Raw genomic sequence first — 21,546 nt, forward strand, 5'->3', positions numbered from 1 at the left:
AGGAACGTAAAATTCTGGAATTTATCTGTATGTGTGTGTTTAAATAGAAACCCGAGAAAGCCAGTCACCCGCTCCACCCACAGCCCGGCGCTGGGCAGGCTCTGCTCCGCCCCCTCCCGCGGGCTCCAATCTTGGGACCCGCTCGCAGGGAGCCGGAAAGACCCGGAGCGGCGCGCGGGCGCGGCCCTGGGCACCGACCTGTGGAGCATGCGCAGAAGGCGGCCGAGGCGCATGCTCCGTGAAGGTCCCGGCCCGGCGTACCCCGCGTCTGCGCCAGTCCGGGGGCCCCACAGAGTCCCGGCGGCGCCGCGGGCATGGCGGCCAGCCTGTGGATGGGCGACGTGAGTGAGGGCGGCCTCACGGGTCTGTGGTGCAGGAATCTTAGCGTCGCGAGGAAGAAAGGGGCCGAGGGGGGACGGTCCTCGAATCCCTAAAAGGGTGGACGTGAATGGGGAGGGTAGATCCTTTAGGCGACGCCGGCGCGAGTCCCAGTATTTAGGTGCCGGGGTCGGGGGGGGGGGTTGGGGCCGAGACTGAAGGGAAGGGTCCTCCTCGGATCCTCAAAAGGTGGAAGTGCTTGAGAAGGGCAGTTCTCTTAGGTGACACCCAAGTGAGTCCCAGCGTGTAGGTGAAGGGGGCTGACTCGGAGGGGGAGGAGTCTTCGGGGCCCCGCCTGGGTTCACGGAAGCGAAAAGGAGGGTTGGGGGGCGGATAGAATGGGAGGAATCCTAAAGGTGCAAGAGCGCCCCTGGTTCTGGACTGGAGGGATGGATTCCATCTCAGTGCGGGGGCGGCTTCTACAAAGGAGCACATTTAAAGGGAAAGAAGGCGAGGGACCGGGAACGCAGGGGTTCAGATCATTCTGCGCATGGAAACCTCTTCCCCCCACCCCCAACCCCACTCCCGCCCGCCGGCAGCGTGCAGCCCATCCCGGGCTGAGAGGGAAGGGCTCCGGATCCGGGAAACGAGGAGTCTGGATGCTGGCCCAACCCGCTCTGCTCTTGTGTTTACGCAGCTGGAGCCCTACATGGATGAGAACTTCATCTCCAGAGCCTTTGCTACCATGGGGGAGACAGTGATGAGCGTCAAAATTATCCGAAACCGCCTCACTGGGTTTGTCCTCTTATTTCAGTCTTCTCGGTTCTACTATATAGATCGCTCTGCGTGTCATTCAGAAGGGTAACAGGGTCAGGGCTTCTGACCCCTAGTAATAGTTCTCATAATGATGTTAGCATTTGGGGGCGTACAGCTGACTGGACCCAGTCTGGATTTGAAAGCTCTTGTCTGCTGTGTGTGACTTTGAGCAAGTGACTTAATCTCTCCCTCTTGACTGTAAAAATAGACATAATGAAAGCGCCTACCTCAGAGAGTCCTGGTGAGGATTAAGTGCCATTAATTCACGGTCAAGGTTTACCACAATGTCTGGCATATGGTATATGCTTGGTAAATATAAATAGATTATGATCTGCTAGGTAATAGGCACTTTAAAATCACAAAAACCTCTGAGCTAAGTACTGTTACTAGAGAAGCTTAATAGCGGTCTTAAATTTACACAGCTTTTAAATGAGAAGCCAGGACTCTAATTCAGCTGTGTTCTCGAAGTTCATGTACCCTTAACTCTCACGTGAAACACTACCTATGTGCCACTGTTCTAGATTTCCTGGGCATATGACTGAAATAAGCCAGAAACAGTCCCTCCTCTCCTGGAGTTTACTACATTCTAATAGGGGAATGAGACAGTTAATACCTACACAAAACAAAAATGTGAAGAATACTTTCACATAGCCAAAAAAAAAAAAAAAAAAGACAGTGTTCAGTGAGTATCTACTCTGTGCCGGGTACTAAAGCAGCTTGCTAAAGCATCAGTTAATTGAAAAATGATGGGAGATATGAAGTGCAGCCTTGACTTTGGCTGTTTGGTAAACAGGTACTTTCTTATTGTTCTTAGAGACAGAAAACCCTGATAAATCAGCTACTGGCATGAAAGTACATTCTGTAATACTTTCCAAAACACTGACATAGGTTCTCACATTTTAATCTTTATTAAGAATTGGAATCATTCTTTCCTGCCATTGGACTCCCCTGGTGACTGAGTGGTAAAGAATCTTCCTGCCAATGCAGGAGACTTAGGTTCAATCCCTGGGTCAGGAATATCCCCTGGAATAGGAAATGGCAACCAATTCCCGTATTCTTGCCTGGGAAATCCCATGGACAGAGGAGCCTGGCCGGCTATAATCCATGGGGTCGCAAAAGAGCAGGACATGACTTAGCGACTAAACAAAAAATAACAACCATTGATTACTAAATCCTAGCTGTTTTTTATGGTGGCACTATTATACATGTTACATGTGCACTCTGCCTCATATGACAAAGACTTTGAAGTGCCTTGTGAGAATACTGTAAAATAAATGTAAATTAAAAACAAGGAACAGAAAATATGGGGAAAAGATAAGACCCAAGGAAAAGTAATGCACAATAAAGCATATTGCTTAAGAATGTAGTGATTGGTTGTAAAATACTTAATACCACAGAGCTATACAGTTACAGAGTGGTTAAAATGATAACATTTTATGTAATTGTGTGTGTGCTCAGTTGTGCCCGACTCTGCAACCCCATGGACTGTAGCCCAGACCAAGCTCCTCTGTCTATGGGATTTCCAGAGAATACTAGAGTGAGTTGCCATTTCCTTTTCCAGTGTTACATAATCCTTAAGGACAATTTTTAAAATTCAGCAAAACAAAAAAAAGAATACAGTTGCATGTGGAGTAACCACATCTCTTCCATCACTGGTGGGACTAGAAAATGTTACAACCACTGGGGACAAGTATCTGGCAGTATCTTTTTTTATTTTTTTCCTTTTTTTTAAAAAAACAAAACTTTCATTTGTGGCTGCACTGGGTCTTCATTGCTGAGCACGGGCTTTCTCTAGTTGCTGTGAGTGGGGGCTACTCTGTAGTGCTAGGCTTCTCATTGCAGAGCAGGGGTCTGCTCAAGTGGGCTTCAGTAGTTGTGGCACACAGGCTTAATTGCTCTGAGGCATGGAGGATCTTCCCTGACTAGGGATGGAACCCATGTCCCCTGCATTGGTAGGTGGATTCTTAACCACTGAACCACCAGGAAAGGCCATACATCTTCAATATATCTGCCTTAGCAAGCCTAGTCCTAGGTATTTACTCAAGAGAAATGAAAGTGTGTAACTACTATGAAAAGGACTTGAATATGTATACCACATTTTGTGTGTGTGTGCACGCGTGCGTGCATGTGTGCGAGCTCAGTCGCTCAGTTGTGTCCGACTCTTGGTGGCTTCTCTGCCTACTGAATTTTCCCAACAAGAATACAGGAGTGGGTTGCCATTTCCTACTCCAGGGGATCTTCCAGGTCCAGGATTGAACCTGTATCTCTTGCATCTCCTGCATTGGCAGGCGGTTTCTTTACCACTGTGCCGCCTGGCAAGCCCCATAGCACATTGGACAATGTCCCCAAACTGCAGTCCAGGTGTCCATGAATAGGTAAATATATAAATACTGGTATAGTCATACAGTATATGACTGGTGTACACATACAGTTTATGTATATGTATGGTATACGTATACAGTATATGACATACAATTTCCGGAGTTTCCTTAAGTTCATGTCCTTTGAGTCGGTGATGCTATCTAGCCATCTTATCCTCTGACACCCTCTTTTCCTTTTGTCTTCAGTCTTTCCCAGCATCAGGATCTTTTTCACTGAGTCGTTTCTAAAATACACAAAATTAATCTGTGGTAGAAATAACTCGGCATCTAGAAGAATTTGTGCATTTCATTGTATGTAACTTAGAAGGACAAAACTGTACACAATAATTGAACTCTAGTTAATAATAAGCATGTTAAAATAATTGAGAAAAGTGTACCAATATCTGCAACTTACTTTGAAATGTGTCAGAAAATGAGGATGATATCTGTATTTTCCAAGTCTCCTATAAATGTGTTGTCATACTTTCATTATTTTAAAAAAAAAATCAACAAAAAAAAGAAAATAAGGGTGATTAATAGGTAAGGACGTGGATGGATGGATTGTCACTTGGTAAAGTAAATATTAAAAAGAAAGTGGGTATATACATACATATATATATATATATGAGTGTTTGGCAGCTCTTTCAATTTTTATGTTTGGAATTTTTCATAATAAATGGCTGAGGAAAGAATATAGTCAGATTAACCTGAACTCAAGTCCAGCCTTTGGCAGGTACCAGCTGTGTGGTTGAAGGCGTATTATACAATCCTGAGTCTCAGTCTCCACATCTAGATGGGAGCAGTAGTTTGCTTCCCTCATGGAGTTGTTCTGTGAGGCTGAGATGAGATGGTGTGTGTGAAGTGGTGAACACAGTGCTTGGCCTGTAGTGACTGCTCAGTAACAGTCAGCTCTTACTGGTGGTGGTCTGTACATCAGCTTAAGATTCTAGCACACACAAGATAGAAGACACAGGTTTGCCCCACCGTTCTTCTAAGCATTGACATTTATGAAGCTCATAGACTGTGTTCGGAGAAGGCAGTGGCAACCCACTCCAGTGCTCTTGCCTGGAGAATCCCAGGGACGGAGGAGCCCGGTGGGCTGCTGTCTATGGGGTCGCACAGAGTTGGACACGACTGACGTGACTTAGCAGCAGCAGCAGACTGTGTTCTTAGATCCCTGGCTCCGGTACTTCCCTTGCCCATACCTTTTGGCTTGGTGTCCATAAGGTTATTTCAACCGAGTATCTTAGTTCCAGAAAAGTCTGATTTATTTCACTGGTGATAGATTTAAGAATGCTGTTAAGGAAAACTTTTCAGTATAAATCTCTTAGGAGGAAGGAATATCAGAGGATCTAGCCACATCTACCTACTTACGTCCCTTAGTGATGCTTTAAAAATAGACCACCAGGAATCTTACAGATATCCCCCCAATTAGGCCTGGTCTGTGGATTTACTTTGTTCAACTAGATCTTAAGTCTCTTAAGGTCAGGTACCATGTTCTTCAACTCTGTATCTGCCTGGATGGTGGTAGGTGATCAAAAAAACTTTTTAAATCATGAAAAATTTTAATTTACAAAGAGTGCAATGTACACTCATATAACCACCACCTCATTTCAAAAACTGTTAATATGTTGCTGTATTCTCCTTAGCTACGTGTCTGTAGAGATTTAGGTATGTAGATGTTTAATTTTGCCGAACCACGAGAAAGTAAATTATAGGCATCATGACATTTCTAAATATTTGAATATTGTTTTTTAATGAATTAGGATCCAGTCAGAGATCAGATCCTATATTGCATTTGTCTCTTTTTAATGTAGAAATGCCCACTTCTTTCTTTTCTCAGAATAATGACTTTTTGAAGAGGTAAGATTGTCTTACATTAGGTTCTACATTCTGGATTCTGGTCCTCCATTCTGGATTTATTTGTTTCCTTGTTGTAGTGTTTTACTTGTTCTGTTCCTAATAGTTCCTATAAGCTGGACATTAGATCTGAAGGTTTGCTTGGGTTGCATAGAAGTTTTTTTTTTTTCGGCTGTGCCAGGTCTTATAGGACACACGAGATCTTCAGTCTTCAGTTGTGCAGGATCGTTAGTTGTGGCATACAAACTCTTAGTTGCAGCAAGCAGGATCTAGTTCCCTGACCAGGGATGGAACCCATGCTCTCTGGCTTGGGAGCTTGGAGTTTAGCCAGTGGACCACTAGGGAAGTCCCAGGAAACATTTTTGACAAGAGTTATTCATAGGTGTTACAATATATAAATATACAAAATATAAATAAAACACCTATGAATGTATAATATACTCATAGGTGCTACAATATAGAAATGATTTACTACATAAATCTGGTACTGGACTGGATTGGCAGTGCTTATATACTCAGGTCTATAAATTCTGAACTGGAGTAAGCATGGAACAATAATATGGGCTGTCATGGGAAAAACATTTTTTCCTGCTCTCTAGCCCAGACTTCGTCTCTCATCTAGGTATCACATCTTGTGTGTGTGTGTGTGTGTGTGTGTCTGTCTGTCTGTGAAAGCTTGAATTACTCTTTTTTTAAATTGGAGGAAAATTGCTTTAGTGTTTTGTTGGTTTCTGCTATACAACAACTTGAATCAGCCATAATTAAACATATATCCTATCTCCCCTCCCTCTTGAACCTTCCCTCACCCCTTCTTTTTTTAAATAATTATTTATTTGGCTGTACCTGGTTTTAGTTGCTGCATGTAAATACTTAGTTGCGGTATATGGAATCTAGTTCTCTGACCAGGGATGGAACCCAGGCCCCCTGCATTGGAAGCCTGGAGCCTTAGCCACACAATCCCTATCAAAGTCCCTGGGTGTCAGATCTTTAACCATTCACTTTTTCTGTTTTCTCTGCAGGATCCCGGCTGGCTACTGCTTTGTAGAATTCGCAGATTTGGCCACAGCTGAGAAGTGTTTGCATAAAATCAACGGGAAGCCCCTTCCAGGAGCCACACCTGTAAGGACACTTAGATAATGATAATGTTGCCGTTTTTGTTACCAGGGATAACTGTTGTTTATTGAATCCCTACCATATCTTTTATTTAATCCTATAACAACCCTAAACAGTAGGCATTGTTATCTTTGACAGACCAGGAAACTGAAGCTCAGGGAGATGGAATAACTTGCCCAAGGCAACACAGGTAGTAAGTGGCAAAGCCCGGATGCAGAAGATTGGTTGCCTCTAAAACCCATGCCCTATCCACTCCGCACCGCTGCCTCCCTTCACAGAAGACTTGAACCTCTAGACCTCTTGCTTGATTGACAAAGTAGAACAGGCTGGCAGCTGTGAGGACACGTTTCAAGAGAGTTGCATTCTGCTCTTCCCACAGTTACTTAGCTTACAGCTGCACCACGCTGGCACACCTGGGCTCATAGAACCATGGAGCTGGCAGTGCCCTTAGCGGTCATCCGTGCATCCCCCTCCTTTTAAACAGGAGAAAAGGCTGAGGCTTAGAGAGGGGGAGATGTTTTGGCCAAGGTAATTTATTTCAGTTTTTTTCCAAAAATTGTTGATTCTTGAAACACCTTTCTCTGTTTTAGTTTGTTTGTTTTTAAATTTTCAGGCAAAGCGTTTTAAACTGAATTACGCCACTTATGGGAAACAACCAGATAACAGGTAAGTAGAGAGTAGCCACAAGGTAGCTTCAAGTCCTGGGAAATGTCTAAATAGAGACAAGATGTATTCACTGCGCTAGTCACTTCCAGAGAGGAGGGTGGGGAGCTGAGTTTGACCCCAGTTTGCTTCCCTCCTGAACGCCAACCCCTCTCATCCCTGGTGGGGAATACTTCCAGGTTGCTTATGTCAAGGCCCTTATCTTCTCTGTATTTGCTCCCTCTCCTAGTCCCTTGACTGCCCACAGTAATGACATTTTATTCAGTAAGAATTGCTGTAGCAACGTAAATGTATCAAGCATTTCAGATTGCTGTTTGAAAGCTGGAGAACATTGTATCAAAAGCTTTAGATAGATTTATACCCTTTGAACCCATAATTCTGCTTTTCAGAATTTATTCATGGATCTGTATAAAGATTATTCCTAGGTGGCACTAGTGGTAAGGAACCCGCCTGCCAATGCAGGAGACATAAGAGATGCAGGTTTGATCCTTGGGTTGGGAAGATCTGGAGGAGGGTGTGGCAACCCACTCCAGTATTCTTGCCTGGAGAATCCCATGGACAGAGAAGCCTGGTGGGCTACACAGTCCATAGAATCGCACAGAGTTGGACATGACTGAAGTGACTTAGCACACATATGTAAAGATTAGCCTTGAAAATGTTTGTTGATATCATGTAATATCACTTATATGTGGAATCTTCAAAAAGAACTTACTTATGAAACAGAAATAGAGCCACAGATGTAGAAAACAAGCTATGATTACCAGAGGATAAGGGGACGCAGTGAAGAAATTGGGAAGTTGGGACTGACTTGTACACACTAGTATATATAAAACAGGCAGCTAATTAGGACCTACTGTATAGCATAGGGAGCTCTATTCGATACCCTGTAATGGCTTATATGGGAAAAGAATATAAAAAAAGTGGATATGTGTATATGTATAAACTGATTCACTTTGCTGTACACCTAAAGTTAGCACAGCATTGTATATCAACTACAGTAAAAGTTTTTTTTAAAAAAAGAGAAAATGTTCATTGAGCTACTACATATAATGGGCAAAATTGGGGGAAAATCCAAGTAATCTAATAATAGGAAAGTGGTGTAAGTTACAATATGTTCATTTTTTGGAATGTTGTGTATCCATTAACATGTCATGTTGTAGCAGAATACTCACATGTCAAGATGTTGGTGAGATGCTGTAAGTGAAAAAAATGCTAGAAACAAATGAGTTGTATCCAGTTTTTGTAAATTCAAAGGAAGAAGCTAAAGCAAAACTACAAAAATGCATATCAAGGTGTTCATGGTGATTTTCTTTGAGTTGGGTTAGTGATATTTTATTTTTCTTTGTCCTTTTATATATTCTGATGTTATGCAAGGTGTACTTGAAATAAAATAATAATGAGTTTATTGTTCTATTACAGGGGTTGGCAAACTGTGGCCTAAGTTTGTTATTACCTGAAAGCTAAAAATGGTTTTTACCTTTTTTTTTTTTGGTGGCGCCTCACGGTTTGCAGGATCCTAGTTACCCAACCAGGGATTAAACCTGGGCCGTCAGCAGTGAGAGCACAGAGTCATAACCACTGGACCGCCAGGAAATTCCCTCTATAGTTTAAATTATTTATTTATTCATTTGGCCATGCTGCTCTGCTTGTGGAGTCTTAGCTCCCTGACCAGGAATCGATTCTATGCCCCCTGCAATGAAAGTGGACCACCTTAACTACTTAAGTAACTTAACTACTGGGCCACCAGGGAAGGCCCCCTGGCCCCCCTTTCATTTTTAAAGGGTTGTGTGTGTCAACACACAGAAGACAGCAGAAATAAGAGTTGCCCCCAGAGAGCCTACAGTAGTTACTGTATGGCCTTCACAGAAAATTTTGCTGATCCTGTCCTGAAAGTTCAGGGATTTCATGTTAGCCCATCTCTAGGAGAGAAGGTTCAGTTCTCATGCTCCCTGTACTTTCACCATTTGGATTAAAAGTATGCAATGAATGCAGAATCTCTGGCTTTATCTTTTGAGCATCTCTGACTTGTTCCCTCGTCTGTACTCATGTAATGCTTGAAGCCAGACAGGCTTTGTTCAGTGGGTGAGGGACTTGGGGCAGGACACTCCTTCCGTAACTCTTCTGCCAGGACTGCCAAATGAAACAAATTAGGACTAGAATCCATCAGATGTGTTGTTCTCTGACGCGGCACAGAAGAGGTTTATCTAAAATGGGCCAAGAGAGCTCACAAGAGCAGAAGTTCTCTTCTTTGTGTCTGAATCTCGTTCTCTCTTCTCAGCCCTGAATACTCCCTCTTTGTGGGGGATCTGACCCCAGATGTGGATGATGGCATGCTGTATGAGTTCTTCGTCAAAGTCTACCCCTCCTGTCGGGGAGGCAAGGTGGTTTTGGACCAGACAGGCGTGTCTAAGTAAGGCCTTACTTTTATTGATGCCTACCCTGTTGGTTGCAGCATGTATCTCATAGCTGAGGGTGTGATAAGGAGGCCATGTTGCATGGTGGTGAAGAGCTCAGGCTCTGGAGCCAAACCGCCTGGTACAAATCCCAGCCTCAGTACTGCCCAGGGATTATGCAACAGACAAGTTACTGAACTTCTGCCCCTGTTTCCTCATCTGTGAAATGGGACTGATTAATAGTATATGCATCTCATGGGGGTTGGTGTAAGGATGAAATGATGGAATGTAAATAAATCAATAGAAAATGCTTTATAGGTATTTCCTTTTTTATTTTATTTTTTTTTATTTTTATTTTTTTTTTAGGTATTTCCTTTTTTAGTATTGGTACTTTAAAAGTAGAAACATTAAAAAAAATAAATTTGAAAAAAAAAGAAAAGTAGAAACATCTCAAGAAGGGTTTATATATATATATTTTTTTTCTCCATTCTGGTTTATTACAGAATTTTTTTTTTTATTACAGAATATTGAATATATATAGTTTCCCTGTGCTATACAGTAGGACCTTGTTTATCTATAGTGGTTTACATCGGCTAATCTCAAACTCCTCCTAATTTATCCCTTTTTACCCTCTTACACCTTTGATAACCATAAATTTGTTTTCTGTGTCTGTGAGTCTCTTTCTGTTTTGTAAGTAAGTTCATTTATATCATATTTTAGATTCCACGCATAAGTGAGATCATATGATATACGTTGGGAAAGATTCCTTTTTGATCTAAGTAGTAGTTATGAGCTTGGACTTTGAATTGTATTTCTGGTATGACTTTGGGCAAGTCATTAAACATCTTTGAAGTTTGGTTTTACCTTCAATAAGATGTGGATACTCCCTTCATCAAGTTGTTGGACAGTTTATTGAGATAACTCTGGGAAAATACTCAGCATAGTGCCTGGGAAATAAAAAGTGGTCATTAAATGTTAACTGTCATTCATTTAGCCTCAAGTGGGATATGAGTTCAGGAGATCAGGAGCCTTGTCTGCTTGAGACTGCTGAGTCCCAGTGCCTTGGGTAGCACCTGGCATGCAGGGCAGGCTCTATAAATACTTGGCCTTCTATGACTGTTACTGCTTCTACTGTAGTAATAATAATGATAATACTTCGCAGTAGGTTGGGAGGGAAACTCCTGTTTGGGGAGAAGCCCCATCAGGATGGCATGGAGGAGATGGGTGAACTGGAAGTGGGATCCTCCAGTGCTGGGGTCTCACGCTGCTCTGTGACACCCCTGTTTCATGGGGCGCTCAGGCCTGCCCACGTGGTTTGATGGGCGCTCTCTCCCTTCTCAGCTTCTTTTCCGTTCTTTGCTTTTACCTGCATCACATTTGTGATCTAAACCGTGCGTGTGTATGTGTGTGTCTTTTTCCTGCAGGGGTTATGGTTTTGTGAAATTCACAGATGAGCTGGAACAGAAGCGAGCCCTGACAGAGTGCCAGGGAGCCATAGGACTGGGGTCTAAACCAGTGCGGCTGAGCGTGGCCATCCCCAAAGCGTGAGTCCTGCGCTGGTGTGGGAACCGAGGCATGCCTTGTCGGTTGCTGATAATCAGGGCATCCGCTTGCTGATTGGGAGGCTGCCAGGAGACTCAGTGCAGGCCACAAATAATGAGTGCCTGGTATTTGCCAGGCTGGGGGCTGGAGATGAGCCAGCATCGCTGTTGCCCCTGCAGAAGCTTACGGCTGAGGAGAGAGCTATGACTGGGGGAGGCAGGCACATTCAAAATTGCTATAGCAATGCTGGAAAAGCAGTTGGGCTCTGCAAACTTAGTTTGTGTGCTCTTTGCCCAGTAGAGCTGCTGTTGAAACATACAAACCTCTTATGAGTCCCCCTTGCTATGGGAGTGGCTAAGAATTAATGATATAGGGAATATGATATAGGAAATTGCCACAAGCCACACCTTGTGGCCTAAAGAAAAATAATGATAACAAGCAGGATAGAATATTATATATACATCACTATTGTACCTGTCACTCTGGGCAAAAAACCCTTCTTCCCATGCATATCCAAGCATGTTTTATACTCAGATATAAGACAGTTTTTCTCTGCATAGAATCTTCCATCCTTTGGCCCAAACAGTGGTTCTAAACTTGAGGACATTGGCAACACCTGAAGATAAATTTGATTGTCACATTCCATACTGGGAGAGGGCAGCCTCTGGAATCTAATGAATACAGGCCAGGTATGCTACTAAACATCCTACAGTGCACAGGTTAGCTCCCGGAACAAAGAATGGTCTCCTCTGCCTCCCAAACATCAGTTTTACTAAGGCTGAGAAACTTTGTGTTAAAGTATACAGGTGGTTATACTCTTCGGGCAGAACTTTCAGGTGGCCGTGTTTTTTAAGACAGCAAAAGATTTGGAGGCTCTCTGCAGTTTAGCCACAGCAATTCTCCCCTCCAAATGTTATTTGTTCTAAACTCTACTGTATATGTAAAAACGTTAAAGGAAACATTGAAAAGAAAGTTCCTCATTACTCTAAATGACTGCTTATAATTTTTGGGTTCCTTTTCAGTCTTTTCCGTAAGCTTCTGTTCCGTATAAATGTAGATATTGATGTAGATACACACACGCTACATGCATATGGGTCAGTTTACATGTTAGATTCATCGCTTTATTCATTTTTAACACAATAGCAATGCTCACTCTTTCGCTTCCCCGGTTTACTCAGTATACACACTCACTTTGCCATAGAGTTGCGTAGTTGTCGATGTGTTTTCTGCTGTGTCATCATTTATTCAGTCAGTGATAACTGAGTCCCTGCAACCGTAGCCCCACCCTAGACTTTGAAGTTGTAGTTATAAACAAGAAAAACGAAGTCCCTTCTGCAGAGCCATTATATTCTGTTACATCTGTTTCTTCATTGAGCATTGTTGTCAGCATTTGATGCCTGCCTCTGGGGAGATGCCCTCATGCACTAAGAATTGAGTGATAAGAGTTTCCTTTGAGAGTCAGACTTGTAAGAGGCAAGTGTGGAGAAACAGAAATGTGTAAACCCAGGCCCTGTACCTTCAGTGATCTGAACTTGTCATGGGGGTGGTAGACTCCTTGGACACATGGGTCAGGAGGGTAGGGCCATGGAGACAAACATTAGCAGTCTTCAGCCTGGCAATGGGCAGGGAGAGGAAATCTCTGCCATCAGACTTCATTGAGCCGCTCCATCAGGAGGTGATGCTAAGGCAGTCAGATGCAGCCTAACTGCTCTGGCTGAGAGCTCACCAAGCCGACATTGAGCACACGGGGAACTTGGGAAGAGCTCATCACCTGTGGTTTTTTAAGATTTTGAAAGCAGTGGATCTTTTGCAGGCTTGACATTTTCTTTGGTTAGCAGTGACTGGGGTAGCTGTGGAATCAGAGAAGGTGGCTTTCTGTTGACCTTGGGCCTCAGCCCTGATTGGTGAATGCAGGAAAGGGGAGATGGACGGGAGACTTGAATCTGCAGGGCAGGTGCTGTATGAACCGTGTTGTGGTAGGGGTGCAAGGCTTGGAGTTAAAATTTGGCTCCAGTCCTCTGTGTAGTCTTGGGTAAATCAGTTAACCACTCAGAGGTCTGTTCTCATATTTACAGAGGGAATAATAAATAATAGCTCTGTCGTAGAGCTGTGCCGGACTTGAAGTAGGAGACCATATATGAAAAAGAATGGGCACAAATCCCAAGTACCTACTCCACAAATGGTATCTCTGACTACAGTTCCAGGCTCCTGAAACACTTAACCTTATGTTTTACAGGGAAAAGGTGATAAGATATTTTGTAATTTGAAAATGCTCCTTAGATCATTCTATATCCAGATTATCCAGGCCATGTTTACCTGACTGAGTCTTTGTGGCTGGCAGAAAAACAGCCCCCCAAGATCTTGAGAAGGGGAAAAGTCAGTACTAATAGAGTTTGTAAGGGAGACAAACCTAACCACTGAAAGCACCTTTTTTTTTTTTTTTAATTTGGCCATGCTGTCTGGCTCACAGGATCCCAGTATGCTGATCAGGGATTGAACCTGGGCCCATGGAACTTAAAGTGCAGAGTCCCAACCATTGGACCACCTGGGAATTCCCAAAAGCTCCTATCTTTAAAGCTGGTTTCTGGGACCAGACTGCCTGGGTTTGAATCTCTTATTCACTGTGTGACTTCAGACAAATGATGTAACCTCTTTGTACCTCAGTTTTCTCATCTGTGAAATAGGATTAATTATATATTTACTGTATAGCACCATTGTGGGGATTAAACAAGTTAGTCTGTGTAAAGCACTCAGAACAGTCCCGGTCATATCGTATTATGGAAATGTTTGCTCATTTGTTTATTTTTCTTTCTTCCTTTAAGGAGCCGTGTGAAGCCAGTGGAATATAGTCAAATGTACAGTTATAGCTACAACCAGTATTACCAGCAGTACCAGAACTACTACGCCCAGTGGGGCTATGACCAGAACACAGGCAGCTACAGCTATAGTTATCCCCAGTATGGCTACACCCAGAGCACCATGCAGGTAACCATGATTTGGCCAGTCTGGCCCCACATCCTCTAGAGACGTGGGTGATTCTCCAGGATGGGGTGGTTAAGGACAGGAGCTTGCGCTTCAGAAAGACAGAGGAAAAGATGAAGCAGCGTAATTCCTCTTATTAAAAAGAAGCCATCCTAGTCATGGGCTAGGCTTTCACCGTGCTTCTCACCCACCTCTCTGGTCTCTTGGCAGACGTATGAAGAAGTCGGAGATGATGCATTGGAAGGTAAGAAAGGACTCCCTTCACTCTGTGTGAGATGTGAATGTTACCTGAGTGGGAAGTACGGATCCCAGATCTCCCTGGGGAGCAACAGGGGAGGGAGCCCAAGGTTCCTTGGACACGTGGTGTTCTACCCTAGGATGTAGGTCTGAACCAAAAACTCCGTTGCCTTATATCTGTTTCACAGTTTGTCAGAATCGTGTAAAATAACCTTTTTAATTTCACGTTTTGATTTTTTTCCACACTTTTTTTTAAGCTACGCTGAGTCCTTGTTGCCTATCCCAGCAGTCTTTCTGTAGTTGCAGGGCACAGGCTCTAGAGCGTGCAGACTCTTTAGTTGTCATGTGGGCTTAGCTCCCCTGCAGCATGTGGAATCTTAGCTCCCTGACCAGGGATTGAACTGGAGACCCCTACATTGTAGGAAGGCAGATTCTTAACCACTGGACCACCAAGGAACTCCCCCCCATATATCTTAAATGACATATTTTCCTCACTTTCAAGTAATAGTTATGATTGAAAGTTTAGAAAATACAGTAAAGTATAAGGAAGAAACTAAAGATCACCTCCCAGTTTCACTACGTGGTAATAGCCATTATTGCTTATTTAAAATTAAAAGTGTTTGTTATGATTTTTTACTGAATTTAACAAAAGAAAAAGTAAAGCCAAAGTAATTGCTGACCTTCAGACAAATATTTTTTCAAATGAGATATTCATACTTTTAAAGGAGTCTAAGGTTTGAGAAAATTATTTAAAAAAAAATTTTTTTTTAAATTTTTCTCAACATATTTCCGAACAGAATGTTAGGTTTAAGGTTTAAAGAAGTAAAATAAAATCAGACATCGATTTCTAAGTACATAAGGCTTTATTTTAAGGTACAAAAAAACTCCAAGTTTAAAATCTTGTCTGTTTTAAGAATTATTCTTTAAGAGAAGGTCATAGGGAAAATGTGATCTGTAAGCAAAATATCCTTTAAAGGAAACATCATCTGTAGGCATAAAACAAATTTCATAGCATTTTAAAGCACTTCACTGAACATGTTGTCATCTGATTCTGGCAGCAGCGACCATAGGGGTGGGCTGGGCAGACACGGAGCTACAGTAGAGGGATGGTGAGCTGGAGATCCACGTGGTCTTCTCAGGGTTACCCAGTGAGTTAGGAGCAGGGTTCAACCTGGAGTCCCTGTCTTTCTGTCCTTAGTCTCTTGCCTTTTCTTGCAGGAAGCACTGCCTCCTTTTTAGAGAAAGTATCCTGATTATAACAATATTTGTGTGTAACTCCTTAGAGTTTTTCTGTTTCTTCATCATCCATTATTATAGCCAACACTACTACAGTAATTTTGCAGGCACTGCTACCTATCAACACTTTGATGAATAGGTTCCTTTATAAATCCCATTCTACAGAAAAGAAAACTGAAGCTTAAATAGTTAATAGCTGACAGGTTTTACTGTGTACAGGGCACTGTTCTAAGCACTTTTACAGGTATTAACTCATTTGACATTCACAATGGTTTTGAGGTAAGTATCTTAATTATCTTGATTTTTACAGAAGAGAAAGCAAATTAGATTTCCTGTTCAAGGTCAGCATAGTTGCAACATTGTAGCAAGAGGTAGACTGTCTTGGAACCCTGCAGTCTTGCCCCAGACTTCAGGCTCTTTACCACAGTTATAATGCCTCCCTCTTTTTTTTTTTTTTTTTGGTGGCCGGATCTTAGTTTCCCCAATCGGGGATTGAGCCCATACCTTTGGCAGTGAAAGCATGGAGCCCTAACCACTGGACTACCAGGGAAGTCCCTAACACCTCCCATTTTAACCTAATAGCCACACAGAAACAGGGCCCAGGAGGGTGTGTCGTCCTTCTTCTGTGCCTTGGGTTCAGCAGGCCAACTTCCAGGCCCTGTCACCCAAGTGAGGAAGGATGGTATACTGTTCGTGCGTCCGTAGACATCTGCACATCCAAATATGTGTCCTTGGGAATTCGCTGGCGGTCCAGTGCCAGGTGCTTTCACCACCATGGCCTGGGTTCAGTCCCTGGTCAAGGAACTGAGACCCCTAGAGCTGCGTGGCTCGGCTAGAAACACCCAAGACGAAACACAGCAGCAGCAAAAACGCTTGCCCTTGCTGGAGGCTTTTGCTAATCTGTTGCCATATGCCATTACCAGCACTGAGTGGAGTGGCCGGACTGGTCATGCGCTGCTTTCCTGGAGTTTCCTTATGGAGCTGCTTGCTGGACATGCTCAAAACTTCAACTCATAATTTAGATTAGAATTACAAGAGGGATTCCTCTGGTTGCAGGAATGGGCACCTGCAATGGGTGAAAAGATTCACCACTGATTGGTTGATTACTGACTGACTGATTCTTACAAGTGCCTGAGAAAGTTGGAAACAGCTTACAAAAGAAGCACAAATGGCCTATAAACCACAAGAGAAAAGAATTTAAGCATATACTATTTGTGTTAGTCAAGATTCTCCAGAGAAATAGAGCTGAACGGATATATGTATTTATAATCTGTGCTGTGCTTCAGCAAGCTGGAGGCTCAGGCAGGATTTCTGTATTAGCACCTAGAGGTAGAATTCCTACTTTGGGAATCCTCAGTTTAAGGCCTTTAATTGATTGGCTAAGGCCCACCCACATTATTGAGAATAATCACCTTTACTTAAAGTCAGCTGATTGTAGATGTGAATCACATCTACAGAATATCTTTATCTAGACTGGTGTTTCACCAAACAACTGGTCACCACTACCCTGACCAAATTGACACAAAATGTAACCATCACACTGCTAATACTAGTACTTAAATACAAATTAAAATATACTATTCTTTATACAAAGAATTCTTAAAATGTTCATATGCATGAAATCAGTTTTACCTGAAAGATTTTATCCCACAATGATATCAATACAGATAAATATCTAATAATAGGAGATTTATTAAATACTGGTGAAATTTTAATTAGATTTTTTGTTTTATTATGTCTTTTTCTAAAAAAAATAATAAATTATATCTTTTTCTAAGAATATTGATGTAGAGAAATGTTCTCAATGAAACAAGTCCTGAAATACAATAGAATATACAGTAAGAACTCAGTTAGGTTCTTTGGTTTTTATTTGGAGGGTATAACTCACATAACATAAAATTCACCCTTTTAAAGTGTGCAGTAGTTTTTAAAAATAGCCACAAAGTTGTGCAGCCATTACCACTGTTTAATTCCACTGAAGAATCCTGTGAAACCACTAGCAGTCACTCCAATATCCTGGCCCTGGCAACCACTCCCCTACTTTGGATTTACGTATCCTGAACATTCTAGATAAATGGAGTCATGTATGATATGTGGTCCTTTGTGAATGGCCTCTCTGATTTAACTTCTGATTTCTCTGTGTTATAGCATGTGTCATTCCTTTCTTTTTATGGTTGAATAATATTCCATTCTGTGGATATCCATTTAGTTGATGGACATTTGGATTGTGTCCATTTTCATTGTTGTAAATAATATTGTTATGAACATATGTGTATAAGTTTTTGTGTGGACATAGAGAGGTTTTCAAGGAAAAGTTTTCAGTATTCTTCAGTGTATACCTGGGAGTGTATTGCTGGATCATATAGTAAACTCTATTTAACCATTTGAGAAATGGCCAGACCTGTCCAAAAAGGCTTGGAGCATTTCCATTTCTCCACATTCTCACCAGCAGTTACTATTTTTCATTTTGGCTATCATAGTAGCTTTGATGTCAGATTGCCACTTCATGGCAAATGGAAGGGGAAAAAGTGGAATCAGTGACAGATTTCCTCTTCTTGAGCTCTAAAATCACTGTGGATGGTGACTGCAGCCATGGAATTAGAAGATTGCTTCTTGGAAGGAAAGCTGTGACAGACCTAGGCTGTGTGTTAAAAAAGCAAAGATGTCACTTTGCTGACAAATGTCTATATAGTCAAAGCCATGGTTTTTCCTGTAGTCATGTATGAATGTGAGACTTGGACCATAAAGAAGGCAGAATGCCGAAGAATTGATACTTTCAAACTGTGGTGCTGGACAAGACTCTTGAGAGTCCCTGAGACAGCCAGGAAATCAAACCACTCAGTCCTAAAGGAAATCAACCCTGAATACTCATTGGAAGGACTGATGCTGAAGCTCCAAGACTTTAACCACCTGATAAGAGCCAACACATTGGAAAAGACCCTGATGCTGGGAAATATTGAGAGCAGAAGTGGGCAGCAGAGGATGAGATGGTTGGTTGGCATCACTGACTCAATAGACATGAGTTTGAGCAAACTCAGGGAAATGGTGAAGGCCAGGGAAGCCTAGGGTGCTGCAGTTCATGGGGTCTTATTTATTTGGGTGCACCAAGTCTTAGCGGCAGCAGTTGCAGCATGCACGATGTTTAGTTGTGGCATGTGGAATCTAGTTCACTGACCAGAGATTGAACCAGGGTCCCTTGCATTGGGAGTTCAGTCGCTCAGTTGTGCCCAACTCTGCGACCCCATGGACTGCAGCACACCAGGCTTCCCTATCCATCACCAACTCCCAGAGCTTGCTCAGACTCATTTCCATTGAGTTGGTGATGCCATCCAACTGTCTCATCCTCTCATCCCCTTCTCCTCCTGCCTTCAATCTTTCCCAGCATCAGGGTCTTTTCCAGTGAGTCAGTTCTTTGCATCGGGTGGCTAAAGTATTGGAGCTCCAGCATCAGTCCTTCCAAAGAGTATTCAGGACTGATTTCCTTTAGGACTGACTGGTTGGATCTCCTTGAGGTCCAAGGGACTCTCAAGAATCTTCTCCAGCACCACAGTTTAAAAGCATCAATTCTTTGGTGCTCAGCTTTCGTTATAATCCAACTCTCACATCCGTACGTAACTATTGGAAAAACCATGCATTTGACTAGACAGGCCTTTGTTGGCAAAGTAATGTCTTTGCTTTTTAATAGGCTGTGTAGGTTGGTCATAGCTTTTCTTCCAAGGAGCAAGCGTCTTTTGATTTCATGGCTGCAGTCACCATCTGCAGTGATTTTGGAGCCCAAGCCAAGAAAATCTGTCACTGTTTCCATTGTTTCCCCATCTATTTGCCATGGAGTGATGGGACCAGATGCCATGATCTTAGTTTTCTGAATGTTGAGCTTTAAGTCAACTTTTTCACTCTCTTTCACTTTCATCAAGAGGCTCTTTAGTTCCTCTTCACCTTCTGCCATAAGGCTGGTGTCATCTGCATATCTGAGGTTATTGATATTTCTCCCAGCAATCTTGATTCCAGCTTGTGCTTCATCCAGCCCAGTGTTTCTCATGATGTACTCTGCATATAAGTTAAATAAGCAGGGTGACAGTATACAACCTTGATTTACTTCTTTACAAATTTGGAACCAATCTGTTGTTTCATGTCCTGTTCTAACTGTTGCTTCTTGACCTGCATACAGATTTCTCAGGAGGCAGGTCAGGTGGTCTGGTGTGCCCATCTCTTGAAGAATTTTCCACAGTTTGTTGTAATCTACACAGTCAAAGGCTTGGGAGTGCAGAGTCTTAGCTACTGGACCACCAGGGAAGTCCCTACTGTACTGTGTTTTGTAGTGACAAAACTTCCTTCTCTTTATAGTTGTATCACACAGATATACACCCCTAAACAGCAGGGCTTAGTTTTGCCTGTTTTTGAACTTTAATGCTGTGCTGTATATACTGTCTTGCTTCTTTCATTCAGTATTTTATTTGTGAGATTCGGCCAAGTTGGATGCAACGGAGGTTCATTTTTAGTGCTCAGTAATATTCCCTTCTAAGAATAGTTTTCTTGTTAGAAGTTTAAAAGGAAGCTGTTTGGTATTTTGTCATGGTTTCTGGTGAACAAATACCACTATTGCGTTCAAGAAAAAAATATATAAAAATACAGAACTTGGTGTTTCAGCTTGTGTATTTGCCTCTAGCTCTTTCATTAGACATTCATTGTTCTTGATTTAGTAATCTTGATCAGGTTTTCCAAACCCAAATTTCAAAAAAGGACCACACCAGAAAATCTGAGACATGTGACAGCTACAGGTGTGTGTAGTGTTTAATAAACATGGAATGACAGCCAAAACTACTTGAGTACTAATTACGTGTTACATTCTGTAAAATTAGAGTTAGACCCTTGATTAACTTTACCGTCGGAGCCACCAAGTAAGCCCATAGTAAAGAGTCTGCCTGCAATGCGGGAGACCCTGGTTCAATCCCTGCGTCAGGAAGATCCCCTGGTGAAGGAAATGGCAACCCACTCCAGTGTCCTTGCCTGGGGAATCCCACGGAGGAGCCTGGCAGGCTACAGTCCATGGGGTCACAAAGAGTCAGACACAACTGAGCCACTTCACTTTCTACTTTCTTTTCTTGATTAACTAGGGCTTAGGGGCTCCTGCCAGCCTCAATCATAAGTCCGCATGTAACCTGTAGTCAGCCTTCACTATCCTCCATTCCTCCACATTCTTGGATTCAGCCAGCCGAGGGTTGAATCGTGTAGTACTATAGCATTTACTCTGGAAAACCTCCACATGCAAATGGATCCTGTCCTGTTTGAGGCTGAACTGTCCACTACCCTCTTCTCTTCCTCACAAACCCTACAAAGGCAGCAGTGCTGGCAGCCCCGGTGAGGCAGGACGGAGCAGGGAACTGAGTCTTCCATGGCTGCTGAGTGCTGCTCCCCTCTGCGCCCCCTGAACCCACCCTTGCTTCTCTTCCAGACCCCATGCCGCAGCTGGATGTGACCGAGGCCAACAAGGAGTTCATGGAGCAGAGCGAGGAGCTGTATGATGCGCTGATGGACTGTCACTGGCAGCCTCTAGACACAGTGTCTTCAGAGATCCCTGCCATGATATAGCCAGGACAAAGGACAAGCCAGAATGGACTTGTGAGGGAGAGAAGAGACTCCTTTTTTATTACTGCAAGACTTTTTTTTTAAATGTTTCATAAAGATTTTAGTAATCAACCGTTCCTGGAATTTTTTTTCCTCTTAACACTGCTGCCTTCATTTGAGTTTGAAAACCCATGGACCAGTTGAAAGAGGGTTGAATGAGGTTTATCTTTGAACAGTAATCTCATTTCTCCAGATGTCATCTACACTCCTGGACATAATGATTAACCAAGATGGGACATAAGTTACTAAGCCAACTTCTTGGGAAAGTTCACATTTAAGGTTGTGATTACCTGCTGGGATAGTGTCTTCAGGTTTCCTTTCCCCCTACAAATTTGCTTCAAATCTGGTGGCTAGGAATTCATTACTTGAACTGGGGAGTGAAATTGCAGGGCCCATCTGTC

General features: G+C 42.7%; 1 protein-coding gene and 1 long non-coding RNA gene across 5 annotated transcripts; both read left to right on the forward strand.

The window, feature by feature from the left end:
* The first annotated feature begins 232 nt into the window (after positions 1–232).
* Positions 233–21,217, forward strand: TRNAU1AP (tRNA selenocysteine 1 associated protein 1). Of its 4 annotated transcripts, none has more exons than XM_070459032.1 (9): positions 234–341; positions 1,016–1,113; positions 6,374–6,473; positions 7,081–7,133; positions 9,409–9,540; positions 10,948–11,067; positions 13,888–14,050; positions 14,258–14,291; positions 20,973–21,217. In XM_070459032.1, exons 1-9 carry the CDS (start codon positions 315–317, stop codon positions 21,107–21,109), a joined length of 864 nt encoding a protein of 287 aa, XP_070315133.1. In that variant the 5' UTR covers positions 234–314; the 3' UTR covers positions 21,110–21,217. The 4 variants fall into 4 exon arrangements, with proteins under 4 accessions (XP_070315137.1, XP_070315133.1, XP_070315136.1 ...); XM_070459033.1 differs by having other exon boundaries at positions 311–363; XM_070459036.1 differs by lacking the exon at positions 9,409–9,540 and having other exon boundaries at positions 233–341.
* On the forward strand, positions 9,547–9,944 carry LOC139032246 (uncharacterized). Its single transcript, XR_011484779.1, has 2 exons — positions 9,547–9,841; positions 9,890–9,944. It is a non-coding gene; the product is annotated as an uncharacterized lncRNA (long non-coding RNA).
* Positions 21,218–21,546: the final 329 nt, after the last annotated feature.

Source organism: Odocoileus virginianus, chromosome 30 (genome assembly GCF_023699985.2).
Source record: "Odocoileus virginianus isolate 20LAN1187 ecotype Illinois chromosome 30, Ovbor_1.2, whole genome shotgun sequence".
Taxonomy (NCBI): domain Eukaryota; kingdom Metazoa; phylum Chordata; class Mammalia; order Artiodactyla; family Cervidae; genus Odocoileus; species Odocoileus virginianus.

Excerpts from the sequence above, each read along its gene's own strand:
- TRNAU1AP (XM_070459032.1), top strand. The coding sequence starts at position 315 with ATGGCGGCCAGCCTGTGGATGGGCGAC. Across the intron at positions 7,134-9,408 it reads GGGAAACAACCAGATAACAG|CCCTGAATACTCCCTCTTTG; the intron begins GTAAGTAGAGAG and ends CTCTCTTCTCAG. Across the intron at positions 14,292-20,972 it reads CGGAGATGATGCATTGGAAG|ACCCCATGCCGCAGCTGGAT; the intron begins GTAAGAAAGGAC and ends CTTCTCTTCCAG.